The sequence below is a fragment of the Sus scrofa genome, chromosome 5 (assembly GCF_054392235.1).
Source record: "Sus scrofa isolate SSC_HxYL_T2T_F1_AM1 chromosome 5, Sscrofa_HxYL_maternal_Yorkshire_Landrace_v2.0, whole genome shotgun sequence".
In the NCBI taxonomy this organism is placed as follows: domain Eukaryota; kingdom Metazoa; phylum Chordata; class Mammalia; order Artiodactyla; family Suidae; genus Sus; species Sus scrofa.
The window spans coordinates 78808526-78823758 of NC_139387.1; the positions used below are offsets into that span (position 1 = coordinate 78808526).

General features: G+C 37.7%; 1 protein-coding gene across 1 annotated transcript in view; it reads left to right on the forward strand.

Annotated features, from left to right (window-relative positions):
• The window catches only part of LRRK2 (leucine rich repeat kinase 2), a 145668-nt gene that overhangs the window by 13772 nt on the left and 116663 nt on the right, over positions 1–15233 (forward strand). The window contains 7 exon segments of the mRNA NM_001113437.3: positions 1031–1165; positions 3861–3992; positions 6184–6303; positions 6790–6929; positions 7023–7102; positions 8701–8807; positions 12790–12919. Of these exon segments, the coding sequence (NP_001106908.2) occupies positions 1031–1165; positions 3861–3992; positions 6184–6303; positions 6790–6929; positions 7023–7102; positions 8701–8807; positions 12790–12919 (844 nt within the window).

Genomic DNA, 15233 nt, shown 5'->3' on the forward strand with positions numbered 1-15233 from the left:
TTTGATCGCTGATGAAATCAAGACCATTAAGATAGAGTATTTCAAAGTTAAATTACTTGTCATTTGCTGAAGTTCATTCCTCTTGAACTGATGCATTTAGCTGAGCTGACCCTTTAACCACTCCTTTTTAAGTATTGTAATATGTTCACTTTGTTTCTTAAGATTTTTTTTTGTCTTTTTTATGGCCGCACTCGCGGCGTATGGAGATTCCCAGGCTAGGAGTCTAATTGGAGCTACAGCTGCCAGCCTGCACCAGAGCCACAGCAATGTGGGATCCCGATCCACATCTGCTACCTATACCACAGCTCATGGCAATGCTGGATCCTTCACCCACTGAGCAAGGCCAGGGATCGAACTGGCAACCTCACGGTTCCTAGTCGGATTTGTTAATCACTGAGCCACAATAGGAACTCCCGTTCACTTCTTTATTCTTCATTAGTCATTGATTAGTTTTCTCTAGAATCTTTCAAATGAAACTAAATAATTTTGTTTTTCTGAGAACTGTTTGATCACTACATGGTCACTACATTTTAAAACATGGAGTAACTAATATGGGTTAAAACAAAATTATTTTAATCTCAATAGATTATTTACCCATTATAAAATTCTTAGGATGGGCTTTTTGCTAAAATGTCATTCTTAGTGTACATCCATTGTCTCTACTGTGAATTTTTTTTTTGTCTTTTTATATTTTTAGGGCTGCACCCACGGCATATGGAGGTTCCCAGGCTAGGGGTCCAATCGGAGCTATAGCTGCTGGCCTATGCCACAGCTACAGCAATGTGGAATCCAAGCCTTGTCTGCAACCTACACCACAGCTCATAGCGACCTCAGATCCTTAACCCACTGAGTGAGGCCAGGGATCAAACCTGCAACCTCATGGTTACTAGTCAGGTTCATTAACCACTGAGCCACTATGGGAACTTCTCCTACTGTGTCTTATATAACTATCATGGATATTATATTTTTGAGTAATTAAACTTTTATAGCATGTTTAAGCTTTTTCAGAATCTTGTCTTTCATTTTTTAGTTTCAGAGGAGCAACTGACTGAATTTGTTGAGAACAAAGATTACGTGATCTTGCTGAGTGCATTAAAGAAGTTTAAAGATGAAGAGGAAATTGTGCTTCATGTACTGCACTGTTTACATTCCCTAGCAATTCCTTGTAAGTAGCCTGTATACAGGATTTCTTTTTTGAATCTGAAAAATTACTGTGTATCTTTCTGAGTGTGTTTCAAAAATATTCTTATTACTTAGAAACTTGTAGACACTAAACCCATTCATTTATTTATTCATCTAATTAATTTTTATTTACTGATGCTGTACTGCTGGGGGCTCTGGGCCTCATGCTGGAGAAACTTTAGCAGAAAACATAAACATGTTTCTTTGCCTTTTCAGCCCCCGTAACCATAGTACCATACAAGCTACAGAAGTGATTACAAAGTATTGCAAGGCAAGTGTTGTCAGAAGTACCTAGGGTTGTGAGAACAGTGGAGAGTGAGGCAAGATCTCTAAGCAGAGACTTGAAATTAGGAGGAGAGCTTTGTGTACAGGGAGGTATGAGGTGAAGTAGAAAGTGCAGGCAAGGGTCCCAGGCAGTAGGCATTGTAAGTGTAAAGGTCTGGAGTGAGAGAGCATAGTGCGTTCAAGAAGATAAAAGCAGCTCTGTAAACAGTGTGGTTTATAAGTGTGTGCACACGCAGAGCCCTGAGCATCTGCTTATGAGTCCCTCGGTGGAGATGGGGGAAGGGCTTCAGAAGAGTCTGTGGATGAAGCTGGAAAGGTAACTAGATTCTAAAGGGCCTGAAAAGCCACAGAGAAGAGTTTGAACTTTATTGTGATTCTTGTTCAGTATTTTGGTGGTGCTTTGAAATCTAGCCCCTTTTTTTTGATCAAACAAAGTGCAAGTAAGGAGAAGTTAATTTGCTACACGTGCTACCACTGATTGTTAGTGGAATAAGATAATGCTTCAGATTTTTCTTCTGTTTTCTAAGTGCACGTGAACATTTTGTGTTTTGTGTATTACCTGTGTGGGCTTATACAACATTTACACGTGCATTTATTTGATGATATTTTCATCTTGGAGTTCCCGTCATAGAGCAGTGGAAATGCATCCGACTAGGAACCATGAGGTTGTGGGTTCTATCCCTGGCCTCCCTCAGTGAGTTAAGGATCCAGCGTTGCTGTGAGCTGTGCTGTAGGTTGCAGACATGGCTCGGTCCTGAGTTGCTGTGACTGTGGTATAGGCCAGCAGCTGTAGCTCCAATTTGACCCCTAGCCTGGGAACCTCCATATGTTGTGGGTACGACCCTAAAAAAGCAAAAAATAAAGCAAAAATATATATGTATATATATTTTCATCTTCACACATGGAAGTTGTGAGGATTAAATGGGTTAAAAAATGTGAAAAATGTATAATAGTACCTGGTAATGCCATGTAACAAGTGTTGTAAAAACATTGGTGGTGTTATTACATACACAAGTATTTTATACATATGTAGTATATTATATGTAATATCCATATATGGTTTCAGACAGGGACATCTACAGACGTGAGACTTCAGTAAAAAAACAATCCCCTTGTGAAAATGCCTTTCTTTGAGATAGTTTTAAAATCCATCATTTTCTTATTCCTGAACAATTGAACACGTAAAAGTAGATGGGGCTGAACAATAATAGAAAATGGACATTTAAACTTCTCTGAGTCACCCGTTGCCCACAAACTGAATATATTCTTCATTTTACTTTTTCTTGGTTACAGTTATTTATTTATTTTAGTCTTGCTGTTTTGAAATTCATTCGTTTCCACCCACCTCTGACATAACTCCAGTGTAAATGTGCTGATTCATAATGAAAAGGTCAAAGAAAGCAGTAACTAACAATCAAAAAAAAAGAAAAACAAAACCAACTGTTTTAAACTTTGCCTTTGAGTCTAGAGCAAATATCTGCAGTTCTGAGTAAAAGCAGGTAATTGTTTAAAGAGGCCATTTCCTTTCATTACAATGTGTTTTCCGTATTTAGTGTTTTTTTAAAATAAAAATTAAACATTAAAAATATATTTTGGGGAAAACAGTTGGTTAGTTTGTGCCAAGAAAGAAAGAAATATGTTTTGCAAACACCTTCTTTTTGTCTGTTTTAGGAATAGTCAGCATTTCATTCAGACATGTAAATTACTCTTTTTCTCTATGTGGGTTCACATATTCTATTGATTGCCTTTTCCAGTGGATTCTTTCCTTCCTTTATGGTTCCCCTATGTTTATTACTTAGTCATATATTTTAATATTATGTCTGTCTTCTCCCCTTCATCCATTCTTTCCCCTGTTTGTCTCAGAGCCTTCAGGAAGCTTGGTTTTGCCACCTTTCACCCTGGCTACTTTCTGCTACCCTTTGGAATGAATAGGAAATAAATCATAGCTGATTTTAGCTTTTCTATTATGTGATATAATCTTGATTTTCTTTCTGTCGGTTTTGAGAAAAGGGAACATTTAAAAGCCATTATCCAATAGAATAGGGCCTCATTAGGAAACAGGTCCCAAGTTCATTTATTTGAATGCCTACAGCTAAGACTATATATTTTGACTTATATAAAAATACTCTAAGTTCTCCCTTGAAGTTTTCAAGCCAAAAAAATAGGAATAAAGCAACTGTCCTTAATGTTAGAGATGAGTCCTAAATCGTATTATATTAGCAGTGAACATCATAGTAATTTTTTATAGATATTTGACAGAACATGATATTTAAATTTGGAAATGTAGCCATTATATTGCCATATTAAAAAAATCTATGTAAGGTATCTTTTTATGCATATTTCAAAGGGGAAAATTATTACATTACTGGTAATTATGATTTCTTTAAATTTAGGCAGTAATGTTGAAGTCCTCATGAGTGGCAATGTCAGGTGTTATAATATTGTGGTAGAAGCCATGAAAGCATTCCCTGTCAATGAGAAAATTCAAGAAGTGAGTTGTTGCTTGCTCCATAGACTTACATTAGGTAAGTTATAATTCTTGGTTATTTTATTATCACAGTCTATATGATGTAAGTATATATATAGCATAGATGTATTGTGTGTTGATGGATAAGTAGCATATTGACATAAATTTGATGGAAATATTGTAAAGCAGCAAACTGTTCTGCCAGGTTCAGGTGGAATTTTTTAAAGGGGTGGGAAGAATGAATGTGTGCAATATAAGAGAAGTCTTATTTTTTATTTATTTATTTTTTAATGGCCACACGTGGAGCATATGGAAATTCCTGGGCTAGGGGGTTGGTTGAATCGGAGCTGCACCTGCTGGCCTATGCCACAGCCATACCACCTCCGAGCCACATCTGCAACCTACACTGCAACTCACAACAACACCAGCTCCTTTAATCTACTGAGTGAAGCCAGGGATGGAACCCTCATCCTAATAGATGGGTTCTTAACTTGCCGAGCCGTAACGGGAACTCCCCAAGAAATCTTATTTTTAATGCTGTATTTAAAATATTATTTATTTATTTATTTATTTATTTTTTTTGTCTTTTTGCTATTTCTTTGGGCCGGTTCCACGGCATATGGAGGTTCCCAGGCTAGGGGTTGAATCGGAGCTGTAGCCCCTGGCCTACGCCAGAGCCACAGCAACGCAGGATCCGAGCCGTGTCTGCAACCTACACCACAGCTCACGGCAACGCCAGATCGTTAACCCACTGAGCCAGGGCAGGGACCGAACCCACAACCTCATGGTTCCTAGTCAGATTCGTTAACCACTGTGCCACGACGGGAACTCTTAAAATATTATTTTTATATAAATAGTTGATACATACAAAAGAATAAGCATGACATATAGAAAATGTGGGTCCTACTTTATTATTCACCAACAGTTTACTTTTTAGTGCATTGTTCTGCTTAGAAAAACACCAAGAAAATCTCCAAGATATGTGCTGAGTAGGTAGAGGGAGCCTCAACAAGGAGTTGAAATAAGAACTGTGAGCTGAAAGCAAATGGATACAAGCCAGAGGAGCTATGTGGGAAAGTATGGGTCACTATCATCAACAGACTAACCTTATATTCTCTCCAAAGTAGGGTAACTTAACCAGTCTCCCACTTTAAGCTTCGACCTTAACAAGATTCTAAATGCTCCCAGATCAGTCCTGTGTGCTGACTCCTAGTAAACATCTCTGGAGGAGGTGTTTAGGTCCTCAGGAGTCTCGGAGATTAAACTCAACCAAAGAGAAACTCACAAGCAAACAGGAAAACAAGACACCATGACAGACAGGTAGTGAGCACAGGAGCACAAGGTTTAAATGCTCAAGAGCTTCATATATTGGAATTATCAGATATAGAACACAAGACGGCTATACATTAGTGATTAAAGAAATAAAAATTAGAATAAGAGAACAAATAAAGAGGGGGCAGGGGGAGAAAATGAGTAATAGGCAGTTAAAAATTACCTGGCAGATCTGAAAATAAAGAAGGCTTTTTTTTTTTTTAGAAATGTATAAAAAAAATCTAATAAATGACCAAGTTGAATTTGTCACAGGAGTACAAAGTGGCTTACTACTAGAAAAGCTGCCTATGTAATTCTAATTTTCCATATTATCAGGATAAAAGGAATATAAATGATGTTAATTTTTTAATATATGATAAAACATCATACCCATAATTGTTTTTAAAAACATTCTCTTATTTTTCTTCTAAGATTATAATAGAAGATCAAATACTGATGAGTTGCCAGTGGCTTTTCAGAGCAGTATTCTCTAAGTGAAAGCAGCATGTCAGTAAAAGCATTTAATGACAAGAGAGGTTTCCCCCCATCTTTTAGGAGGCAGGAAAATTAAGCTCTTGTACCCGGAATATTGTAGTGCCATGTATAACAGACCCCTTATTGTTTTTATATGATGATGACATGAGATGGAGTCCAAGAACACAAAGTTAATAAAACCCAGACATGTAATTTTTTTCTTTTTTTTTTTTGCCCGGTCGGTTACATTATCTAAATAAGGTAATTGAATGAGTGCATGACATAAATTTTCAAAACTTGATGCAGTCTTATTAAACTATTTTAATTAAAGTAAATATGTGTTTCAATGTCATTCAGAATAGTCATCATTACCAAAATTTGTGGCTTTAAATTAATATAATATAATTAAAGGTAATTTAAGTTCCATGGATGAGAATTCCACTAATATCTCACTTAACTTTTAGGTAATTTTTTTAATATCCTGGTATTAAACGAGGTGCATGCATTTGTGGTGAGAGCTGTACAGCAGTATTCCGAGAATGCAGTCCTGCAAATCGCAGCACTCAGCTCTTTAGCTCTCCTCAGTAAGTAATTTTACTAAAAAGGGAATTCTTAAAGGTGAAACTGATGAATGTTTACATATAAACAAGATAGTATTATAACAAGAGTGTCATTTGTAGAGAAGGAAGCCTTAAATGCCTTTTCTATCCTAATGCTACCTCATTTATCAATAGAGGATACTTTCAAGGGAACTATCAGTTGTGATAAGTACATTTTCCCTCGTTCAGCTATCAGGAAATAACATCCTTGATTTAGCTTTATTATTGGGCCATTGTTTCTTAATTTATCTTCCTATAGTCTATTAGTTTTGTTTGGTATCCTCTTTTTCATTTGACAATTTATCTAGATGGAATAACGGTATGATGAAGATATTAAAAAGGTCTTTAAATTAACCAAGGCCACTACTAAAGAATACCTCACTCTGTTAATAATGTTTCAAAACATGGACTTAGAGTTGGTCATTCAAACTGTAAGTAAGCCATGTAATTACATTTTTTTTTTTTTTCAAGCTGAGACCATTTTCTTAAATCAAGACTTAGAGGAAAAGAATGAGAATCAAGAAAATGATGATGAGGAAGAAGATAAATTGTTTTGGCTGGAAGCCTGTTACAAAGCATTAACGTGGCATAGGAAGAACAAGCACGTGCAGGTTGGATTCTTTTGTAAATTGCATAGTCGTTCAAATTGTTTGTTCAATAACTTATTTTTTGACAGTTTTCGTTTTCTTCTTCCCCTAATTCAGGAGGCTGCATGCTGGGCCCTAAACAATCTCCTTATGTACCAGAACAGTTTACATGAGAAGATTGGAGATGAAGATGGCCAGTCAGTAGTTTTCATTTTATGTGATAGAAAATTTCAGTTATATGTTTAAGCCATCCACCTGAAATACCATAATTGCAACGTTATTGCTTGAAATATTTTGATATAACAGGCATTTATGTTTTAACTGTTACCACAAAGTAATTGTGGATATATAATATTTTGATCCCGTTGCCTTCAATAGTTAGTAAAAGGTGGAGTGTATGAGAGTTATTACTGAGGGATTTAGAATCAAGGGTCATTCAGTAAATTATGAATCATCAAGAAAGAAACCTTTCCATTTTCTGGCTCGATTGTTTAAAAATGCCATATCAGTGTATCTCAAGTGACAAATCACAGAGTCATCTGTAACCTTTTGTATTGTGGTTTCCCCCCGATATCAGGAATTAGATGTGGTTAGAAGCCTCCTGTAGTGATTTCCCCACTTGATGCAGCAGTGTTGACCTGTCTTCTCTTGAGAGGGTTATTTTTTTGAGCTGATAGCTCTTGAGATGCTTTCTCTGGGCGTCCCATTTAAACAACTGGCAAGACCAGCTCTCTCTCCCCAAGATACACACTGTAACCAGGAGTCTTGTGTATGTCAGATTTGGTTCATGTCCATGAGCAGCTGCTTATATTTGTACCTGTTTGCTCTGTATAGCCTCTGGATTTTAAAGTCTGAATGACTTCCCTTGGAAACTTAAATAGTAATATTTTGCATCTCAAATCCTGATAGCTTATTTGCATAGGGATCTACTGTCAAGCAGAAGGCAATTAATGACACATTTTTGGAAGGAAACTGATTTGTGAAAAACATAGGTTAAACTAGCATTCCAATCCATAGTGAGCAAGCTTTTAAAGAAATTAGGGTAAAGTTGGTTCACATTACAATAAATATTCGTTCGTAGTATACTAATTCCTCAAAATCCTTCAGATCATTACAATAAATATATCATTAAAACATATTTAATGCTCTACATTGAAAAAAAGTCATGCTGCTCTTTTTTTTTTTTTTTGGTGTGTGTGTGTGTCTTTTGTCCTTTCAGAGTCGCACTCACGGCATATGGATTTTCCCAGGCTAGGGGTCTAATCAGAGCTATAGCTGCCGGCCTGCATCACAGCTATAGCAATGCCAGATCTGAGCCACGCCTGCAACCTACACCACAGCTCACGGCAATGCCGGATCCTTAACCCACTGAGTGAGGCCAGGGATCGAACCTGCAACCTCATGGTTCCTAGTCGGATTTGCTTCCACTGTGCCATGATGGGAACTCCATGCTGCTCCTTTATGATTTTTAATTTTTCCTTTCTTTTTTACGTTATCTTCTTTTACCCACGTAATCTTTTTACTCTTAGTACCTCTTATTTGTCTGCTCAGACATTTTTTTTTCTCCCTCTACTATGTACTTTGAAGACACAGAAATAGTAATTTATTAGTAGTTAATGGATTTGAATCTAACTTTTAAATATTAAGTTGTTGAACTATAATTCTCCCTTGTGAGTAGAGGTGGCATTGTTTATATACCTTTATTTGTTGTGAGAGAGATCAGATAACTGTAAATGACTATCTGAGCGAATTATTCTAGATATTACTATTAATATTGTGGTTGAATTTTTGAAAGGTTCCCAGCCCACAGGGAAGTGATGCTGTCCATGCTGATGCACTCTTCATCGAAAGAAGTCTTCCAGGCATCTGCAAATGCTTTGTCAACTCTGTTAGAACAAAACGGTAAGAGGTACACCATATTTTTTACTAAATAGAAACACGTTTTGTGGTATTTTTTAAATTATAAAAGCAATGTATTGTAACGACAATATGTAAATCTGTAGATCTGATACATTATTGTTAATGGTTTTGTAGTTTTGCAAGGTATGCTGTATCCTATTTTGTGGTCCATTTTCTTATTGATGAACTTTTAGCTTGTGTCCAGTGGTATTTTTTCAGTACATCTAATAATCGTCAAATTATCACTTTTTCTCTCATTTTCCTTTATACACCATTCTTTTTACTTTCTTAGGAAGGCAATGGGTGGAGAAATAGTCACCACTATAAAATCTGCTAAAGTTGTCCATTTAAAAAAATTTTTTTTAAAAAAGTAGTTCTTTACATGTAAATCTTATAGCTTTGCATTATTAAGGAGAGAAAAATGGCCATTATACCTTTGGAAGAACTCTTGAGGTTTAAAACTGAGGCTCAGGCTGCTCTGATTCCTGCCCCCATAAACAGGAAATAACTGCCAGAAAATCTTGGGAGAAAACTCATCATAAAAGCATTGGGACTTGGCAGCTCTTGAAGGATATTTTTGGAGGGAGAAAAATAGAGAAGAATACTGAAAGCTTGGAGAAAAGACCATATTAAGCACTAGCGTTTAGGAGAGAACCTGGGTAGAGTGAAAAGAATGATGAAACCTTCTCAGGCTTGTTTCGTTCTGCTATTATTTTAGTCAAATCAAGAGGAAAATCACTTCTTTGTTTTCCTCCTTTTTCAGTTCACCTCTCTGATGGCACTGAAGCAGCCATTATAAAAGGCTTGGGCTGGCAAGAGCCCAGAGGGACAGACAGAGTTGCCCTCGGGGGATAATGAGTCAGAGCGGGAGTGTCGGAAAGGGAAGCTGCTCTTCCTGAGTCTCCCATCCTGCCCTGTGTAGAGGCTGGATGGGGTCTTGCTCCTGAAAGTGATCACTGGGCTTTGCTGCTCTTATGTGAGGTACCTTAGAGAGGAGACAAACCTTACCCTGTACCAACAGCATTGTGTTGCTGCTGTAGTTCTTAGCTCCCTGGAAATCTTTGATATGTCAACAGAACAACCATGATTTTGTGAGATTTAAATTACTTTTTCTTTTAAGAGAAGGATCACGTTATACAAATAGGCATATGCAATAGACAAATAGTCATGGAACGACCTAGCCAATGCAGCTACAGTACTTATTTCTATAATTGGTCACCGGGTGATAGTTGCATGTGTATGTTAATAATAGTATAGTTAGTAGCTATTGTTTTCATCTCTTCATTCCATATTCCCCTTGCTCTTAGCCAGAACTTAAGTTGCTCTTCGCTCTGGAGTGACCCAAACCTTTATCCGGGATAGGTTGGGGTCCTCAGTCATGCTGCTTTTTTTGATTGCTGAAATTATCTTTTTTTTTGAAAAATTTCTTTTTTAGAGCTGTACCTGTGGCATGTGGAAGTTCCGAGGCTAGGGGTTGAATCTGAGCTGCAGCTGCCGCCCTACACCACAGCCACAGCAACGTGGGATCTGAGCCGCATCTGCAACCTACGCTGCAGCTTGTGGCAGTGCTGGATCCTTAACCCACTAAGTGAGGCCTGGGATCACTCTAAAGTGACTCCATAATGTGAGTTCTTCTCCAACGTCAACTATATGATGGAATTTCTGTTCTTAACTTTCAAGCCTCCAATTGGGTTAATGTCCAGGACAGTGGTTGTTAAAACTGTTGTCTCTGGACCAGCAACAGCATTTGGGAACTTGTTAAAAGTGTAAGTTCTAGGGTGCCATGAAGACCTAATAAATCAGAAAGCTTGTAGTTGGGACCCAGCAATCTATTTTAAAAAGTCATTCAGAGGATTCTCTTGTACTCTGAAGTGTGAGAACTACTGGTCCAGAGTAGCTTCTGTCATATAAATTATTTCCTTGGTTAGAATTTAGCCATTTTAGGAGGCATTGTTAAAACTTTGGGTTTTTTGTTTGTTTGTTTTAATTACTCAATGAATTTTATTACATTTATAGCTGTACAATGATCATCACGATCCAGTTTTATAGCATTTCCATTCCAATCACCAGCCCATTCCCCACCTTCCAACCTGTCTTCTTTGGAAAACAAGTTTTTTGAAGTCTGTGAGTCAGTATCTGCTCTGCAAAGAAGTTCATTGTGTCCTTTTCTTAGATTCCACATGTTAGTGATAGCATATGATGTTGGTGTCTCACTGTCTGACTAGCTTTACTTAGCATGGTAATTTCTAGGTCCATCCATGTTGCTGCAAATGCTGCTATTTCTTTCCTTTTAATGGCTGAGTAATATTCCATTGTGTATATGTACCACATCTTCTTGATCTACTCCTCTGTCAATGGACCTTTAGGTTGTTTCCACATCTTGGCTATTGTATATAGTGCTGCAATGAACACTGGAGTACATGTATCTTTCTAATTATCAAGATGTCTTTAAAAGATGTGAGTTTTCAGATTTTGTCAGGGATTTAGATTGCATGTACCATTTCCACTTATTTATGAGTTTTTATCTGATCTTTTTTTTTCCAATTCGAGATTGGTAACTTATTTCTTCAGAACAGTACTTAAGTTAAAACTTTGTCATTTCCTGCCAGCTTCAAAGTGTTGAACTATAGTATATAATGTTAGAATTTATATTTAAATAACCACTTCAAGATAATTGATATTTATATGATAACTTTAAGACATTGGATTTGCATTTAGTGAAGAAAGTTTATTATGAAGAGGAAAATTATTCTGTTACTTTTCCAGTTATGATGTGAAATCAGTTGTAAAGCAGTCTATGTGTTTCTTAAGCTTTGGCATTACTCCGTGAAAGTATGTAATTACTTATGGTCTCTACTGGCACTTTTCCTCTCTTTGCTCATGCTGGCACACATAGAAATGATAATGTTTGTTCAGTCCACTCTGGTCAGTGGAGAAGGTGGCCTAAGGCTGAAGGCATCCCAGCCTGGTTCCGGCCCCCGGCCCCACCCCTCCTCCTCCATTCCCACAAGAACCGGGAGGATGGTCATGGCCAATATCTCCATGCATTTTTAACGTCTTCCCAGCTCATTGTGAGTCTTAGCTCTATATAAATAGTTATTTTATGAAGTTGTTTTAAATATTAGAATGAAACTTAACTTTCATTCTTATTTTGGAGGGCATTATGTTAAAACCTATTTTTGCAGAAATACTCCTTTCACTTAGATGGTGATTTCATTCCACCAGTTTGCTCTGTGAATGAAACTTTAAAACCTCAACAAATGGTTAATAAATGTGAAGAAAGTAGAAATGGCCTATATTTTATTTATTTATTTAACTCATTTTTAATGGCTGCCCTCACGGCATACAGAAGTTCCTGGGCCAGAGATTGAATACAAGCCACAACTGTCGTCTATGCTGTAGCTGTGGCAAAGCCAGATCCTTAACCTACTGTGCTGGGGCGGGGATGGAACCTGCACCTCCTCAGTGACCCAAGCCTCCACAGTCTGATTCTCTCTCTCTCTCTCTCTCTTTTTTTTTTTTTTTTTGCTTTTTTAGAGCTGCACCTGTGGCATATGGAAGTTCCCAGGCTAGGGGTCAAATCAGAGCTACAGCTGCTGGCCTACACCACAGCCACAGCAACACGGGATCCAAGCTGAGTCTGCAACCTACATCACAGCTCACAGCCATGCCGGATCCGTAACCCACTAATTGAGGCCAAGGATTGAACTCACAGCCTTATGGATCCCAGTTGGGTTCATTACCACTGAGCCACGATGAGAAGTCCCTACAGTCAGATTTTTAACCCACTATACCATGGTGGGAACTCCTGGTGAATAAAGAGTTTAACAATCTTTAAGCTGTCAGTGAAATATAAATTTAATATGTAGTTGTGTATACTTTCCTATGAATTTAGGTTATCTTAATAGTAGGTGTCTTATTGTAAGATTATGAGAATGTGCTTTGTGCTTTCATTTATACAAGTAACATTTTAAAAATCTTGTAGTTAATTTCAGAAAAATCCTGTTGTCAAAAGGAATATATCTGAATGTATTGGAGTTAATGCAGAAGCATATACATTCTCCTGAAGTGGCTGAAAGTGGCTGTAAAATGCTAAACCATCTCTTTGAGGGAAGGTAAGGTATATTCATGAATTTGTGTAGAATATATAATATTGGACCAGGTAGAGTTTCAGTATTTTGAGCATAATTCTAAGAGTAAAAAGAAAAACATAAGGTGTTTGGAAATTGAAACATTTTTGCAATATAATTTCATGTCATTGATACACCGACTTATCTTCTTACCTTCATATTGAAATGGGTAGTAGAGATGAGAGGAATGTGTTGAAGGTTTGCTTTTGTGCTTGTGCTTGATGTTGACTGTGTTTTGAAAGATGGCAGTTAAACAGCACGTAACCTTAAACAGTTTTTCAAATTATTGTGTAATGTGAAAGGTATAAAAGATAAACACAGGATATGGGTTCTAATTGTTGCTTTTTCACAACTAGTATTTGTTAACATTACTTCATTTGAATTAGCTTTGTCTTCTCTTCCTGCTCTTCTTACTCAGCTGGGGAAGCTTTTAGTCACATTTAGTCCAAGCCCAGAGCCGTTAAGATTACATGTCTGGGAGTCCCCGTCGTGGCTCAGTGATAATGAATCTGACTGGTACCCATGAGGGTGTGGGTTCGATCCTTGACCTTGCTCAGTGGGTTAAGGATCTGGCCTTGCCGTGAACTGTGGTTTAGGTCACAGAAGAGGTCGGATCTGGCGTTGCTGTGGCTGTGGCATATGTGGGCAGCTCCAGTTCCGATTCAACACCTAGTCTGGAAACTTCCATATGCTCCATATGCAGCCCTAAAAAGCAAAAAAAAAAAAAGGAAAAAAGATTACATGTCTGGTTGGGGGCACAAAGAGATGAGATCATTTATCTGGGGGTAGGTGATGTAAGTTTGGGGTGGGATGGCAAGTAGTGGTTGGGATGGGGAGGGGAGATGGGGGAGAACCTATTTAAAAATTTGTTTAAAAGACTAAAACTGAAATGCATACAGATGATTTTGGCTGTAGAATGTGCTCAGTGTCTTTTTGTACTTTATTAGGCCAAAAAATGAGAGGTAGCTTTGGCATAGTCCGAGTAAATTTCAAGCCAAAAAGAGGCTACATTAGGAAACTGTCGTGTGTAAAAAATAAATAAATAAATGGCACAGATGTTGCAGTAAAAATTGATCTTGTGTTGTGGCTTTTCCACTAATCTGAGTCAATAACTTGATCTGTAAAGTTCACATTCCTCGTTTGTGAAAAGGGATGATAATAGCAACATCATACGTTGTAAGTTTCTGATGTAAGGGTTAGATAGATTAATTTTTACAAAGGGCTTGGGATAACGACTGGTGGATTGTAAGTACCCAGCAAAGCATACCTATTATTATAATCGGTTGTTAAATTTGAGTAAATGAAATGGATGTAGCATGATAACCTGTGTGTAACACATCTATAGACTTATAAGGAAGGGGCTTACGTTATTTTTAACATCAGTCCAACCTATTTATGTGTATATATATCATATCTTTGAATCATATCTCTCTTATTTATTTATTTATTTATTTTGTCTTTCTGCTTTTTCTTGGGCTGCTCCCGCGGCATATGGAGGTTCCCAGGCTAGGGGTCGAATCAGAGCTGTAGCCGCCGGCCTATGCCACAGCCACAGCAACGCGGGATCCGAGCCATGTCTGCGACCTACACCACAGCTCACGGCAACGCCGGATCCTCAACCCACCGAGCAAGGCCAGGGATCGAAACCTCAACCTCATGGTTCCTGGTCGGATTCGTTAACCACTGCGCCATGATGGGAACTCCCTATCTCTCTTATTTAAATGTTTCTCTTGGCATTGAAATGAAAAGCTTATCTTAAACTTTGATTTTTATGGTCCTGGCAGTGTGTGACCCTTTATAAATGAGGCAGAAATGCGGTAGAATAACCTACAGTTTAAGAATTGATAGATTCTCGGCAATTCATGTTTCTTCCCGTTTCCTTTCATGTAATATGTGTAAATCTCCAGTCCTGGAGATTCAAAGGTAATCATGGCAATGTGTCTGCCCCTAAAAGTCTCATTGTCTAGTTGGGGAGACTAATTTGTAAACTGATCATTACAGTACAGGGTGATAACTCAGTGGCAGGGAAGTGTAAGATCATAGTGTCTTGGTGAATCCAGCTAGGGTGACCAAAGGAGAGATACATTTTAGCCAGTACTGCACTGTGTAAAGGAAAGGCCTGCCTCTATTAATGTTTGTAGGAACTACTGAACTCTAGTCAAGTGGCAGGTATTGATATGTAGAAGAAAGAATAGCCAAACTACCTTAGAGAAACCAAGACTTTAGTGCAAACAAAATTAATTAAGAATACAGTATAAGATGTCCAGTGGTGTAATCAGGAAGAGGCAGGTTTACAGTA